Source organism: Zootoca vivipara, chromosome 6 (assembly GCF_965207765.1).
Source record: "Zootoca vivipara chromosome 6, rZooViv2.hap1.1, whole genome shotgun sequence".
NCBI lineage: Eukaryota > Metazoa > Chordata > Lepidosauria > Squamata > Lacertidae > Zootoca > Zootoca vivipara.
The window spans coordinates 14,396,194-14,413,343 of NC_142589.1; the positions used below are offsets into that span (position 1 = coordinate 14,396,194).

At 46.2% G+C, this 17,150-nt stretch overlaps 1 protein-coding gene across 17 annotated transcripts in view; it reads left to right on the forward strand.

The window, feature by feature from the left end:
- The window catches only part of SAMD11 (sterile alpha motif domain containing 11), a 153,424-nt gene that overhangs the window by 58,869 nt on the left and 77,405 nt on the right, over positions 1-17,150 (forward strand). For 14 of the 17 annotated variants that reach the window (XM_060276218.2, XM_035118487.3, XM_035118488.3 and 11 more), the window contains one exon: positions 387-437. The exons of the other annotated variants lie outside the window; for them this stretch is intronic. In XM_060276218.2, the coding sequence (XP_060132201.2) occupies positions 387-437 (51 nt within the window). The remainder of the gene's footprint in view (positions 1-386; positions 438-17,150) is intronic. 17 annotated transcript variants of the gene reach the window in all.

Genomic DNA, 17,150 nt, shown 5'->3' on the forward strand with positions numbered 1-17,150 from the left:
TCTATTCCTTTCCTCCTTCAACCCCCCCCCCAAAAGAAAACATTTAACTAGAGTATTGTGCTACCTCTGTGCCAACATTAATTGTGACTAGCTCTAAGACCAGGGACTGAAGCTTGCTTGCTTCCCAGGTTTAAAGGTAAACTGTGGTTTGTGGCAAATGTCTGTGCAGATAGACACTCTACGCTCTGTTTTAGCATTGAAAAGGTGGGAGAGGGTGCACACAATACTTTAGACAGAGGTTACAAGATGAGGGAGTGTTACAACCCCCCTAGTCTGTGAGCCTGAGCTTCTCTGAGCTGTAACATCCTATTCAGCACCTGCGACTGAAAGTTCTCTCTCTCTTTCTCTCTTTCTCCCCTTTCCCCCCCCTCCTCCTCTCTCAACAGGATACATGCACATTGGGATCTGAACATCTCTTTCCGTGAGACCTCTTGCAGGTACCAATTTTGAGGCCCCTCTTTGTATGGTAGGCCAAGAGTTTGTATAACGATGCATTTGGGGGCGGGGTTGTTGGGTACCACTTAAAACTATGGAAGGCTGTTCTTGTAGGCGTCAACTGTGATTTGGGTTACCTTGCTTTTCGTTCTTTTCCCCCGCTATCGTTTTTTTGTCTTCATCAGGGCAATCAAAATGGGTGACAACTCATACTTAGATGCAGGAAAGGGTCATTTGCACCACCATTTGGGAAGGTAGAGAATTTGAGTCATGTAGACCCCTGCAGAGTTTGTCAAGGGGTGAAGTGATCCACACGACTGATTTAGCACGCAGCCAAACTATCCTTTCTGGCCACACCATTTAACCTTTTTTTCACTTAATTGAGACACCATTTTGATGAAGGAGGACGATACCTTATCACCTCCCAGTCAATTCTTACCCTCCAGAATGAATTGGGCACTTGTGAGTAAAAGACACAAATCATGGCCAGCATTCTTTCCACCATCTCTGGAAAGACAACACACCTGGGGCATTCTAGGGGGAGATGTCATCCTCGTAAGAGGGGCCAAAAACAAAATGTCAGCCACCCATTCTTAAGCACCCTTGAACCTTTTAGGCAATTTCACTGCCACTCTGAAACAAGCCCCCTCATTTCACCTCCCTCCACCACCCAGCATTAAGCAGCAGGTTTTACGGTTCAGCCACATGACACATGCAAGTCAATCCCTAGTCCTCCATCTATTCTAGCTAGGTGGTATTTCTGGGGTATGAGGTGGGTTGGGGTGTAAGCCAACTTTTCATCCCCAACATGGCACCCCATTCAGTTGACGTTGACTCCCAGCTGTTCTGGCTGGAGCTGATGTGAGTCATAGTCCAAAACATCTAGAGGGCATCAGATCCAGGAAACCCTGAGGTTCACTGAGGTCTTTTTCCAGAGGCAACCTGCCTCCAAGGCTAACCGTTGTCCTGAATTGGTCCCACACTATGTGGTGCATACTATTATTACCTTGCACGCCTGTGGTTGTTTTGTTTTGTCTCTACGTCTGGGAACAACCTGACTTGATTTTACCTGCCTTGCTTTCCTCTCCTTCCTTTGATCTTCCTTTCCAAGTCTGCAAAGGTGCCCTGCCTCCCCCCCCCCAAAAAAAGCAGTCTGGTCACCTTGGAGTTGCTGTCTTGGTTTTCCTCGATGAAAGAATGTTTAATTAGATACAAACAGGTCCCATGCATTCTCGACGCCAAAACCCCAACGCTGGTAGCGAGGTTCCCTCCGCCCCCCTCCCTTTCCTGAAAGGGGAAATATTTCAGTCTCCTGAGGTCTCCAGGGTAATCTTTTCTCTTCAGTACTTTGAAGCCATTCACACAGCTGATATAGTAGTGCCTTAAGTGTGTGTCTCTTATCTTTTTTAAAGAAGCGGCTCCATGTGGTGTCATTCCCTTTATTTCTTTTTTTAAGCATCGTTAGAAGCTTTTTTTTCTCCAAGCATCAAAATGGTGGTGCTTTTTCCCTTTTTAGACTTCCCCAACACTTTTAAAAAAACTTCAAGCAAAGTGTCTGTCAAGATCCCAAATTGGACCTGTAGTCCGAAGGCGATAGCCAAGTAATGATCTCCACATATTTGTTGGACTACTTCCCATCATCTCTCACCATTGGTTGTGCTGGTGGGGGCTGATGGGAGTTGGGAGTCCCAACACCTTATAGCACCATTTTGGCTACCCCTAGCCCAGCGCTTCAGGGAGCTGAGCATCTTTAGTGGACTTGAGGACTCCTGTTTTTGCTTTGTGAATCCAAAGTAAATTGTTTGGGTCTTACAAGTGGGAACACATCATACATTTAAAGCACATGCCCCCCCAAGCATCCTGGGAACTCTAGTGGTGGGAATTTTAGCTATCTGATGAGTAAGCTGTAGTTCCCAGAGGGAAGCAATGCACTTTAAATGTGCTTTAAATGAATGTTGTGTATGCAGCTTACATCAGCTGTTTTAATTGCTTATATGTAAGTGGCTCTGGGAGCCTTCTTTGGCTGGGGACAATTGTTCTATATAAAATTTTTAAAGCGCACGAGTGCATAGTCCAGGACACAAGCTTTGGGTATTCAAGTATACAAAGGCATACCTGGTTCACTTACACAAGTAAAAGGTTTCCTCATGGCCGTGCCATTGAAAACACATGGCTTCCGCCAAAGAATCCTGGGATGTATAGTTTGCTTAGGGTGTTGGGAACTGTAGCTCTGTGTGGTGCAAGCTAAACTTGTATGTGGTGTGTTTGCAGGGTTAGCTCTTGCTAGAATTAAGGCTCCTTGCAAGGGAGAATTGGACAAATTAGCAAGCGTAAGGAGAAAGGAACAGCTGCTCAAAGTTGTGCTTCCAGCCTGATTGACACATATTTCGTGTTTTGTCTGGCAGGTGAGACAGTAGACAGGCACATCACCACATCTGTCAAACCTGCCCTTCGTGTGATCTTAAAACATTTAATTGGTTGGTAAGGGTAGGCTAGGACTGAGGTTATGAAACGGAGAATCAGGATGGTCAGTTTCGGTTTCTCTCAACTGCGTATGTTTTCCATTCTTAAATTGAGTTTCTCCACATTTCCACAGCAATTCACATTCTAGTGTGAATTTCTCATAATAAACACATTTTTGTATGCAGCTTTGACTTCAGCAATCTTCCCTACCTTTGTCTGTAGTTTTCACCAATACACACATTTTTATGTATGCGTCCCTCTAATTTATGCATTTTTGTACACATTCATTGGCTGGATTGCAAAATTAGCAAATTCTGAAGGAAACTATTTCTGTTCGTGTTTTGGTTCGAGAAGTGCAGATTTTTAAAATGCCAACAAAACTAAGTGCCCCTCCATTATTTACTGTGAGGCTGCTGACCCTGTGGTGGTACAGACAGGTCACAGTACCATTAACCCTTTGCAACCATAGTACTGGTTTTTCTTAACTGTGGCTAAGCATTAATATCCAGTTTCATAAGAAGAGCCCCATTGGATCAGATCAAAGCCCCATCTCATCCACCATCCCACCGGATAACCTATGGGAAGCTCACCTAAAAGCCATGCCTTAAGTATTTCCCCTTGTATCAAGAGACAAAGTTATGGACTCAGTGTGGGTTTGGAAACCAAGTGTTAAGGTGATCCCTGAGGTGGTGCAGTGGGTTTTCAAGCCAGGGATAAGATGATTTCTCCACCTCTGTAGATTCTGTTTACAAAGGGACAGCTGGGGTCTTGTTGGTGTCTCCCTATACAACTTATGAAGGCAGGATTTTGCTTGCTGAGCTAGCCATGGCTTTACTTTGTGTGTTGTGGTGGTGGTGGTGGAGGAGGCTCTGAACTTCAATTAGGATGACAAATTCTGGTTGGTGCTAATCGTGTTTAGGTGTTAGGTCAGCACCAGGCTATGGAAGTTACAAGAGAACTGGAAGGGAAGCTGTTGTGTCTTGGATATGTTTCAAATTGGATAGCTCAATAAGTAGAGCATGAGACTTTTAATATCAGAGTTGTGGGTTTGAACTCCACGTTAGGCAAAATATTCCTGCATTGCAGGGGGTTGGACTAGCTGACTCTCATGGTCCTTTCCAACTCTACAATTCTATGTAGAAAATTTTTGAAGGCTGGACTGTCCCTACCAGTTCGGCCTATCCACAAGAGCCAGATTCAATATATTAACAGTATTGGATTCTTGATTTGATCTTCTTAGAAGACAGGAGTGCCTGGTGTGCTATGGTCCATGGGGTCACGAAGAGTCAGACACGACTAAATGACTAAACAACAACAACAACAGAACCTTTCAACTTTCTACTCATACCTTTAGGACAGGGGGAGGAACATTTTTCATCCTGAGGGCCACATTTCCTTCTGGGTAACAATCCGGGGTCCACATGCCAAGGGTGGGTGTGACAGTTGGCATAGTTTGGTATACAGAGAGTATAGATAGTGCCAGGGTGATAAATTTGATGAGAGTGTTGAAGAGGTGTTGGGTTCTTGTTCTCTAATCCCCACCCAGCCATGAAACCTGCTGTGTGGGTTGTGTTCAGCTAAGTCCTACTCAAGTAGACACACTGAAATCAGTGGATCTTAGTTAGCAATGCCCATTAACTTCAGTGTATCTACTCTGAGTGGGACAAGCATTGAATACCCCCATGACCTTGGGCTTGCCACTGTCTCTTAGGCTGACGTACCTTTATTGCGAAAGCCAGCGTGGGGCAGTGGTTAGAGTGTCAGGCTAGGAGTTGAAGAGGCCAGGGGTCAAATCCTCACTTGGCCATGAAGCTCACTGTGTGTGACCCTGGTCCAAACTCTGCCTTTCAGCCCAGCCTACCTTGCAGAGTTGATGTGAGGATTAAATGAGGAGCGGAGGGGGGGCATGCATGCCACACCTTGAGCTCCTTGGAGATACAGGTGGGATATAAACTCAGTTTTAAAAAAAGATAAAACAGGATCATTGCCCAGCTATCATATGGTTTTTTTGTATGTGTTAGTCACAACCTGTTTTACAGGTGTGTTCTCAGCTCTCTGGAACACATACAACTTGGCTATGCAGGACCTCATCCAGGGTGTCTTGATTCTTTCTCTTTCTTGATATTCATTTTCCTGAAAGAAGACATTACAAAGACCAAGCCAGGCCCGGGCTGTCTTTGCCTTGACATCTCGTGCTGGTTGCTCAGGTGCCATACCAGGACGTTCTTCCTGTAGGTGAGGCCAATATCAACAAGGAAACATTTGCTGCTGGCTGGCAATCAAAACAGCCCGTCATGGGAAGGTGGCATTATGGAGATTGAAAGGTGTGTCCCCCCCAAAAAAAAAACCCCGCACAAACACATGTTGTTGGTGCATTTGTGTGGTTTTTCAGGCAACAGCTGGAGAAAAAGCAGTAAATAGACTCATGCTGTTTAATTTGAAAGGTATTTTAAAGTTAAGGGAAGAGGTAATCTCTGAAGGAGATGCTGCTGTTTAATGCACCTCCAGGCTCCATGTGCTTTTCTCAGTACTGAGGCCGAGGGATCTCTTTCTGTTGAAAAACCTTTTCATATTGTAGAAGAATTCCAGGGCATGTTGGGAGCTGTTTCCACATAGCCTTCTAGGCGAATTTCTGGAGGGGGGGGTCGGGATCCTGCGATCGCCCAGAGACACCCCACGATCAACCAGTAGATTGCGATCGACCTGTTGAACACCCCTGGCTTAGAGGATCTCCAACAGGGTTTTGTTTAGCAGTCACACCAAACTACAATTCCCGGAATTTTTTTGGGGGGGGGATGGGAGGTCATGACACTTTGACTAGTATAGAACTGGTATGCATTAGCAGCGCAGGCATGTTCTCCCCACCCCCCTTTCCAATTTCTCTCTCTTTGTTTTGCTTTTAAAAGTGAACATTGGGCTGCCCTTGGGACGACCCACTTTAGGCCAGCTTTGCAATGCCCATTGAACTTCTGCTGTGTGTTGACAAACCTTTTTGGCCTCACCATTATCCCACTTGAACCAAGAGTGTCCTGCAGAAATACACCCCGCTAACTCACCTGGTGCTATTCCACACTTGTATATTCCATGGGGAGAAGTGGCAGGGCAGCCAGACTGTTTTCCCCTCTTTTGAGGGAACCCTCGATCGCTTCCCCCAGCTTGAAGTCCGCTGGGGTGCCTCTTCGTTCTCCAAGCCCCTCATGTCGCCCTGTCAGCGAGTCTTTGTATTAATAGCCACATTGCGCTGTGGTCAGGGGATGATCGATAACACAGGTGCTTGATGGATGTTGAGAGGGAAGATTTATAGGTGCTGGTAGCGGTCGTGGCGGGCAAGCCAATGGAGATAGACAGCAGGGGGCAGCGGGGGAGGCGGAGAGTCCTTCAGAACTCTGGCAAGGAGCAGACACTGCAGAGATGTGTATCTGCAATAAAAAAAGGCCTCTTGTTCCTTTAAACAAAGTTGCTCTTTACGCTTGGACCTTCCTCTTGGACCAACGGCACTGGGCCCTCTCTAATAACCACAGCAGGTGCTGCAACCTTCCAACAGTTTGACTTCACTCCCAAAGGAGCACTCCTCCATTGTCTCCCGAGACAGACAGATGCCAACAACGTGTGACACCCAGTGGCGGGTATTCAGAGGTCTACTGCCTCCAGCGGTGGAGGTAGAAGTCAGCTGTCATGACTAGCAGCCACCAATGGCCCTATCCTTCATGAATTTATCTCATCGCCTTTTAAACCCATCCGATGGAATAAGTATAAGATGAATCTAAGAGGAGCCTGACTGCTGGATCAAGGCAACGGCCTGTTTCACCTAGTCCAGCATCCTGCTCTCACTCTCCCCACTTTTGCTTCCCGGCAATGAGCACATGGAGGCATACTGCTTCCGACATTGGTGGTAAAGCATAGCCACTGTGGCTAGTAGCCATTGATAGCCTTTTCTTTCATAGATTTGCCTCTTATGTTTTTAAAGCCGCCCATGGGAGTGAGTGCTATAGTTTAGCTAGGCACTTGCTCTCTGAACAGAAGAGAAGCTCACGATGTGCTTAATCCCAAAGCCTAGCAGAGCTGAAAGGGGCCCTTTTACAGCCTCCCTAGCTTGACATTAGAATAAGTTGGAAGGAGGCAGGCAGGCGGGAGGTGCTCTTTAGATCGGGTGGGCTGCATAGCCCTGTTCACTTTAACGTTGGCTTGCCCAAGGCTGATCTGAACATCTCGGATGAAAACCACCCCGCAGCTTCCCGGTGGGCTGCGATTCCCCTCTGTACAATACCAGAGTGCTCTTGTGCTCTGCAGCGGCACATTCACTCCTTCCCTGTCTCGCTGCCCTTGCTGCTCGCTGATTAGACACTCGATTGCAAGGCTTGAGAGCCTTGACCCAAATCCTTGCGTTGCTCATCTTCAGGTTTTTATCCTCTCGGGGCTGTTCTGCCCGCCATCGACCGGCGAAGAAAGGTATTGGCCATGCAGCGAGCGATTAGGGAGGTTTTGTCGTGCTGTGTGCAAGGCGATAAGTGGGAAACGGGGGCGGGGGGCGGTGTGTGTGTGTGTGTGTCAGATCAAGTTGAGCTGTCAGCTTCTCTCAGATCACCGTCCTTTCTTTTGGCTGACTCAGAGGTCCTGGTCTTACCGAACAGGGAGTTTTTGGAGAGGGCTGACCTTGCTGACTGGCTCAAGGCCTTTCCCACCTGCAGGCTGGTCTGTGCAAAGCCAAGGATATCTGGGGGAAGCTTCTTACTGCGAATCATCCCTTGCACCTCAGCCAGAGGGTGTTAATCCTTTTGGTTGTACGAGAATGTGAGGCTGTTAGAATAGGGGTGGCAAATTGATGGGGTTATCAATGGCTGTTGGCCATGATGACTGTGCTCTGGCTCCAGAGCTGGAGGCAATAATCCTTCTGGATACCAGTAGCTGAAAGTTGCAGGAGGAGAGAGAGCTCTTGTGCTCAGGTCCTGCTTCCAGGCTTCTGGTAAGCATCTGGTTGGCTGCTGTGAGAACTGGATTCTGGACTGGATGGGCCATTGCCTGGATCATGGAAGCTCTTCTTATGACTCTTTTTCAGTGCGACACTCACATTCCCTTCCAGGCAACTTTTGGGGACCGCATACTTTTTCATCAAACTTTCCTCCAAGGAGCTCAAGGTGGCATATCCTATCCCATGAAATAGGATAGGCTGAGCGACTCTGGCTGCCCAAGGTCACTCCCATCCATTTCATCGCTGATTGGGGATTTGAACCATGGTCTGCACCACACATGAGTGTGGGCAGGGCCAGAGGCAGAAGTGGACAGACATTAATGTTAATTTGCCCAATGTTGTCCCAGGGGATTCCTTATAGGTAAGCTGCCTCCTACTATTGGAAGGGTCCTCTAGATCCTTTTGACTCCTCCCTGGGTGAGAAGGGTGAGGAGTCATCCCTCTCTCCAGACCAACCCTGCCTGCTGTCCTTTAGTCTTTCTTCTCTGAAGTGGTAAATTCCTTCCCATCTGTAGCCTTGTGAGTTCAGTAGTCTTTTTCCTCCTTTTCCACCTTTGCTTTTTTCCATTTTGGGACCCTGTGAGTTAAAGTTTGTAGTAGTAGTTGTTGTTTGGTCGTTTAGTCGTGTCCGACTCTTCGTGACCCCATGGACCAGAGCACGCCAGGCACTCCTGTCTTCCACTGCCTCCCGCAGTTCGGTCAAACTCATGTTCGTAGCTTCGAGAACACTGTCCAACCATCTCATCCTCTGTCGTCCCCTTCTCCTAGTGCCCTCCATCTTTCTCAACATCAGGGCCTTTTCCAAGGGAGTCTTCTCTTCTCATGAGGTGGCCAAAGTATTGGAGCCTCAGCTTCACGATCTGTCCTTCCAGTGAGCACTCAGGGCTGATTTCCTTTTGTTCCTCAGTACTTCCTCCGTCTGCCACAGCCACTTGCCTCAGGGGGAGGGAGATGTGTGTCTGATGCCCATCATGGCATGTTCGATGGGTCTAGGCAACCTTTTCTGTCTCCCAGGTGAAGGGATGAGTACTCAATTTTCTGTGGCTAATCCAGAGGGAATTTCCCAAGTTCCCGTCCTGGACTGAAGAGCCAGGTCAGAGTGTTGCTCCTGAAGAGCTTGGATAAGTTTTGCTTTTTAAGGTTCCCCCCGCCCCCAATATTCACCCAAGTACGTACACACACAAACACACACACCCCAACCTGGTCAAACTGTCCTTGAGATCTTTCAAATATCTCACAGGTTAGGTGCCAGCTTCTGTTAAATAAGGTTGTTCAGGCAGCGTCGTTGTGCTGCAACAGTATTTATAGAGCAGGCTGGGGTTCCCTTTTTAATGGCATCCATAAAAAGATCATTATTTTTCTTCTGGCGCAGGCTCTGGCTGATTTACACGCCTACTCTGTCCCTTGGTGTTCACTCTCGTTTAGGCAGCTCTGGCTGAAACATCGCTCCTGTTCCGCTCGTTCTTAAATAACATGGACGCCTCGCAAAGCGTGACACTCTTGGGCACCCCTCCTCCCACCCTTTTTTTCTTCTTGAAACTTTGGGAACAAGATCCTTTTTTCTTTTCTTTTCTTTTTTGCAAGGAAGTTGCCTTTTGGTACTTGAACAGAGTTGAACACAGAAATTCCTGGGCCATATATGATGTTGACACCCTGCCCCCACCCCGCTGATCCCCGGCAGGAAAAGGATGCCTTATCCTGAGTCAGAATTGTTGGTCCACCTAGTTCAGTATTGCGCACACTGACTGGCAGCAGCTCTCGGGGGCTTCAGGTAGGAGTCTTCATTCACAGCCCTACCTGGAGACGCCACAGCAGACACACCACAAAGTGTCACATTGAAAAACTTCACCTCCAAAGTGTAAGGCAAATGAGGTGGTGATGATGCCTTCCCTCCTCCCGTTCCATGTACAAAGCTGACTGGTCTGGCCATTGAGTTTTCCTTCAATGCTGGCAATGGAGCTGTTTGTTCCCACCCCACCTGAAGGCAGCAGGCCTGCTTCAGAACAAACAAAACATTTTTGTATTACTTTTATAAATGTAAAAGTACAAAGATAAATTATAACAAAGAGAGAAAGTGTTTCACAGGGAGTTACGATCGCATCTCATTGAAATTGAAATCATTCAATTGTTTGTGTTTGATTTTTGTGTGTGTAATATTTTAAATTAAATAAAGCTTTTTTTAAATTTAAAAAAATATGAAATTGAAATCATTCAAATTTCATTCATCAGTGCTGAGAAGATTTTTAGATTTTTCCCCAAAGTATTTACCAGTAGTCACATTTAGCCATGTGTAGCTTGGAGGGGTGGGGCGCTACAGTAATTTTCATCTCCAGAGGCAAGCGTAAGGAAGGTTTGCCATGTGTCCTGAAATTTGTTCACTCCAGATCCTGTTCTTAGGGCTCTGAGCTTATGTGTTGGCGTCTCCATTCACATCACATTCCAGACCTCTTGATAAAGCAGCAGGCTTGCTGATGGGAGTAGAGGACAGGGTATGCTGGGCCATACACAGCACCGCCCTCCAATACTTCACTTCCGCCTGAGGCATCCGCCTCACTGTCCCTAATGGTAGGGCCATTCCAGCTCCAAGTCCCCTGCCAAGCACGCAGTTCCTGGAAGCTTTTTGATAATGCTGTGTCACTGGGACGACAAGCTCATGATATAATAACCTGGTAAAGGATGGTGTGTGGTCTAGTTTGATTTGGTGTTTTTGATTTGCAGCCAAGGCTTGAAAAGCCAAATCAGCCCTGTTATCTGGGCCAGCTGCAGCACCCCAGGAGGCTGGTATGAACAGGGACTCTGTTGCTGTTAGATGAACTAACGAAACGCTGGACAGTAAAACAAGGAAGGAGGGGTGGTCTGTTAAAACTGCCTTTCTTTCCTGCGGGATTCCCACTTCATGCTGGCATTCAAAATGGGAACATTTCTTGCATTGCAGAATAAACTGCATTTCTCATTAAAAGCATGGACCTTTCCATTTCAGTCGGCGAAAGGGAGTGAAGTGTTGTGGCTCTATGGTTAGGACATCTGCTTTGCATGCAGAAGGCCCCAGGTTCAATCCCCAGCAACTCCTGATAGGCCTTTCCCACCTGAAACCCTGAAGTGTTGCTGCCAGTTAAGGTAGACAGTACTGAGCTCGATGGACCGAATGGTCTGATTCAGTATAAAGGCAGCCTCCTACGTTCCTATGTTAAAGCTCTGTGAGCTGTATACGTTGAACCTATGCAGTCAGAAACACGATGGGAGCTGCTGTGATTATATCCTGCACTTCAAAATAATACTACAGCACAGGGCAGCAAAGGGCTGAGCTGAGGCTGACATTTCTTGGGCATTTGTAGGTCTGTTCTGTTCAGGGGACAGTCTTTCATTATGTCGGTCATCCCCATCCGCCCCAGCCAGCATGGCCAATGGTCACGGATGCTGGGAGCTGCAGCCCGGCATCATCTGAAGGGTCACAAGTTGGTGGACTCCCAGCTCCTGTTGCCCCTGACTAGAACCGTAGCTATGGGGGTTTAGCTGGGGGTTTTGCACCAGGTGAAGCCTTCAGGGGGGTGCCATTGAGTTCTCCCAGCCTGTGTGTGTGTATGCGTGCTTGTGGTGCCAAACTGGGTCTGCCCCTGACTACTTACCATGCTGACTGGGGCTGAAGGGAGTTGGAGTCCAGCAGTGTCAGGAGGTGCAAGTTTCCCCATCCATACCAAACAGGTAATATTGAAAGTGGCCAGGTGGAAGCTCCTTTCCCTGAAGCTTTTGCCCGGTAGATGCACAGGCTGATACCTCCGTCCATTTCCTTAATGTCTTTGTGGTTCTTCAGCTCTGTCTGTGCTGCTGCCGTCGCGGCCCCAACACGGCTCCTTGCTTTGCATATTGGATTTTATTTTATATGTTAAGGAAGGGCAGAGGGTCGGGACAGGTTTATGGTGACTGTATTGATCAGGGAAATTTAATACGATCTCTGCAGCGGAGGAAGGATCGTTAAGAGATGGCAAGATGAGTAAAACTTTTTTCTTTTTTAAAAAAAGGAATGGCTTTCCATTGTATTTCATATCTCGTTATCTTTCTGGGTCGCCTTTCGTTCTACCCCCTCCCCTTCCAAAATAAATATCCAGTGAGTGCCAGTGACTGTTTTGGGGGCACGTAGCTAGGGTCAAGCAGTGCAACGAGATGGTGCATTTTCACTAGGGATGGACAAATCTGTCAGTTTCGGTTTCTCTCTGTTTCCCATTTTTGCAATCTTGAATTCCGCTTTCAACCCCAGTTTGCTGTATTAATTTTTGAAGTCCTCATGAAAATTCATCAGTATTTATGCCATTATTCCTAAAAAGATGCATTTTTTTGCAAAGCAGGTTCACCTAAAATAACATGTTTTTGCATGTTGTTTTCATCAATACCTGTGTTTGTATGCACACTTTATCCCACTTTATATGCCTTTATGTACATGCTATGTAGCTGGAGAAGTGCAATGCAAAATTCGGCAGAACTGAACTGTGTGTTCAGTTCTCATATTGTTTTGGAAAGTACAAATCCAGTTGAATCGTCTATAAATGTAAACCAAGTTCCCCAATTCCAGCTTTCAAAGGTCTGTTGCAGGCTTGAATTGGGATTCTGTTCCTGACACAGGTTTTGGGTTCCCTGTCCCTCATTTGTATTCTTAGCTTTCCCCCTCCCAGCACCCCCCACTCACTACTGCTGTCTCCTTCCCTTCCCTTTTGACAGCCCATCACTATGACTGCTAACACTTCGACATCTTGCCAGACCCCACAGGCGCCTGGCAGCCTTGGCGCGAGAGACGCAGGGATCCTGACGCTGATTTATTTTTTTGTTAATTGCCTCGATCCATTAGCCTCTTCATCCTTCTCCCCATTAAAGACATGTCTGACTCCTAATGCCTGTAAGTGTGTGTGTGTGTGTGTGTGTGTGTGTGTGTGTGTGTGTGTGTTTATTTATTTATTACTGGATTTCTTTCCTGTCCTTCAGTTTAAGATCTCAGGGCAGATTAACAATATAAAATGCAATATTAATATCAGGGTGTTTTTTTTAGAAAAAGAAATATCAGGGTGGGTGGGTGTATACACACCTGCACATCTCATTAACATGGATAGGAAGCGAGTCAGATCATTTGGTCCCTCTAGCTCAATATAGTCTACACTGACTGGCAGCAATTTTCCAGGGTTTCAGGCAGGAAGTCTCTCCCAGCCCTACCAGGATATACCATTTGGGATTGAACTTGGAACCTCCAATTCTTAATTTATCAGGAATATAGGAAGCGTATGCTAGTTCAGGCCATTGGTCCCTCTAACTCCGTATTGTCTACCTGACTGACAGCAGCAGCCCAGGATTTCAGGCACAGAAATAATACCTTCTTGCATAAGGCGTCTACTAGGGCCAGGGCCTTTTCAGTATTGGCCCCAACTTGGTGGAACGCTCTTTCACAGGAGACCAGGGCCCTGCGGGATTTGTCATCTTTCCGCAGGGCCTGCAAGACAGAGCTGTTCCGCCTGGCCTTTGGGCTGGACTTAGTCTTACCCCTGTGTTTTCCTCCCTCATGGCTTGGATTTATGGACTACTTAAAATGAGGCTGCATTTTAAATTTTAATATTGTATTTTAATCTGTATTTTAATTAATTGCTTTTTATGTTTTATTGTAATTTTATTGGTGTTAGCCGCCCTGAGCCCAGTTTTGACTGGGGAGGGCGGGGTATATATAAAATTTTATTATTATTATTATTATTATTATCATCATCATCATTATCATTATAAGTTTGGCGTACACGCACCTATATATGCGTTAAGATTTCCAGAAATTTCGAAGGAAGCAAACTTCCTGTTAGAATCCAGCTTCCATCAGTCGAGAGCCAGACATGCATAATATGAGTGTTTGAGTTTCTTAAATTTTCTTCATTTTATTGGTATGAGAAATAGAGCAAGCAGGGTAGGGGAGAGTCAGCAAAACAGCACAAACACCTGGCTATGTTCATCCTTCCAGTGTGGTTGGCTGAGGTTATCTTTCTGCCCAGAGATCATCTCACATGTATATCTCCTCTCGAGCTCCATTTCCTGTAAGCTTCAGAGCTATCCTGTTGCCGTTGGTGAATCATTATATTGCCATTACAGAGGATGGATTAGGACAGTCGGCCTTTTGAGAGAAGGCAAGCGGACTATTAGTCCCATTACGTGTAGACAGTCACTCGCAAAGCATCTTGGCATGTTTGAATGTCACCCAAGGTTAACCTGAAATAGTTTGTGAAGCAAGAACCCCAATCAGCCTGGGATGGAGGCTATTAGTTTAAGCAGAAGCCTTTAAAAGAGAGATAGGGAACCGGTGGCCCTCAAGATGTCCCTGGCCATTGGCCATGCTGGCTAGGGCTGATGGAAGTTGTTGTTGTTGTTGTTTTATTACCTTGCTCATAAAGATAGCTGAAAGTGCCTTACAAGCACAAGAGAAATACTAAAACCAATGATAACAAATACAATTATTATTTTTAAAAAGCCCTAAAAAGTGCACACATCTATACAACCAAAAGACAAGTCTAGCAGATTCTGCCCCACCAAAAGAAGCCGCAAATACTTTGACCCTTCAAACTAAGGGCCAAAAGCCCAGGTAAAAAGGAAAGCTTTTGCCTGGCACCTAGAGCTAGAGAAAGAAGGCACCAGGCGAGTCTCACTGGGAGAGCATTCCACAAGCAGGGGGCCACCACTGAAAAGACCTGTTCTTGTGTTGCCACGTTCCGGACCTTGAAGGAGGAACATGGAGAAGGGCATCATTTGACAATTGCAGGGTCCTGGCTCTTAAACAGAGGTGGGTTGAGGTTTACTGTGAACTGAGGAATATGGAGCAGGTGTTCTGGGATCCTCTGCTTCTTCCGAGTCTTGGTCCCTGAGACAAAGCATGGCCATTAAGGCTAGTAGCCATTGGTAGCCTTATCCTCCATGAATTTGCCCAGTCCTCTTTTAAACCTTTTGTCAGCTAAGCCATGGTTTGGCTTAAATGTGTTGTCCTGGGCGTGCACAACACACTAAGCCAAACCAAGGCTTCACTCACAGCGTCATAGGACCAGGAGAGAAGCAGAGAGACCGCAATCTTCTCTCCGGGAGCCTGCATGCTTTAACCTTTAACTTGCATCTACTCTTAAGTAGGACTAGTATTGGGTACGACCATAACTTGGCCCAGCGTTACATGCAACCTGAGTCAAAGGATCTGTTTCAGGGAGGTGAAATGGAATGGCATCTCCTGGGAAAGGGCGTTGCTGGCTAGCTGGCTGGAACTCTCAGTTGCAACACTCCCCACTGCAGCATTTTGTTGCCGCTTCCACTTTTCTCACCCATTCCTGACTACATGTAATACGTGAAGCAGCCATTACTTATCAGTAAAAACTGTTAAGATAGGGGACATACTTTGATTTGATTGTGTGTGAGAAAGGGAGAGAGTGGATGTTCCTTCTGTATTTTGCCCTCCCTTTTTTTCCTCCGCGCTGTCAATGCTGAAAACCTTCTAAAGCATTAATTAGCAAATAGGCGGGGTGGAGGGAGGAAAAACTTGGTCAAATTGAAAATGGTTACGGCAACCTTCAGTCCTTCAGGAGATTATCTGTCTCCTCTTCAACCTCTCAGGAGATCCCTATCTCTCTCTTAGGCCTCCTTTTCTAATCCGTTATATATATATATATATATATATATATATATATATATATATATATATATATATATATATATATAAATACGCTGCTGGAAGGGATCAGACGACTAATCTGATTTCGTATGTGCGTATTTGGGGGAGGGCGGGGATGGGAGAGCTGACTGTGTTTTAGAAAAAGAAAGAAAATCAGTGCATATTGGAAGGAAGTCTCTCTTCTTCTTTTTAGGAGAGAGGCATCTGTGCCTCCCCCCCGGCTGTCCCCAGCTCACAGGTTTTTGCATTGTGCCGTTAGGCGGTTTTCAGACTTTCTTGCTTACATATTAAGCTGCTTTATGCCCACTCAGAGTTCACTAGCACGTTTCAGCCAAGCAAAAATGTTCAAGAAGGTTGTGAAGTAGGTCCAATGAGGTGCATGCCCCAGTGGAGAGGATATATTTCGGGGAGAGTCTCAAGGGCTAGATGGAGAGGCTTGGAGGACTGTATTTGTCTCAGAGGCTGGACGTCACCCATCCCTGGTCTAGAGGAACTGTTCAAAATGTGATGAAATTGTTCCTGGCCTGTTTCCACACAGGGGTGTGGGGAGAGTGACATGATCGGATGTCTGTGTGTCGTGGGGGATAGCAATCCCTGAGTTAGCATCTCGAGAAAACTAAGTTGGGAGTCTTCAAGCTGACAATCTAGTATTCTTTGAGCACAGACTGAGGTCATATTCACACCATGCGTTTAAAGCGTTACGATTCCACTTTCAAGACGGCATCCAGGAATTATTGGAGCTGTAGCTTGTTAAAGATGCTGAGAGTTATTTGGAGCTTATTACCCACTTCCCAGATTTGCATTTGGTTGAGCCATTTTCAGAATGGTTTATTTAACAATCAATCCCTCTTCCAAGGGATTTCTGGGAATTGGAGCTCTGTGAGGGGAAATAGGGCTCCCCTTTTTATTTATTTCATAAAATTTATATACCGCTTTATTGTAGGGGAAAACCTCAAAGTGGTTAACTGTTTTTTATTGATAATTTCATTGTTTCATTCTTTTTGTAAACTGCTTTGAGGGTTTTTTTATGACCAAGTGGAACATAAATTTACATAAATCTTTAGAAACTTCATTTTGCTGCCTGTATAAATCAGGCTATGGAACATTGCACTGACCAAGCATGCCATCCCGTGGTCATTGCACATAAGAAGGGGGGGGGAACAGGTGCACAGAATTGCACCCTAGACTGCTGTGATGATGGGGTTATAAGCCAATTAAACCCACTGGCATGTCCACCGTGTCAGGCCTCTTTCCCCACCCCACACCTGGTCGGCCCAACCTCCTTTTCTTGTTGTGCTGACGGCAGCTTTTATCTGTCCTTTGTCCCTGACGTCCGGAGATATTGATTTGCACGATTAAAAGGAACCGATAATCGCCTCAAATTAATCCTCTAAACTCCTTTGGAAATATTTTGCATAATGCTTCTCGAAGGTGGTATCTAGGCAAGGGATAAGCCTTGAAATTGCTTGCCATGGTGTCAGCAGGAGCCAGGGCGGCAGGGGAGAGGAGATATGGATTGGGCAGTATGATTTTAAATGGCCAGTGGTGAAAACCAGCTCTTTCTTCACACGTAAATGGTAACTTGGGTGGATGCATCGTGGCGATTCCACCTTGAAG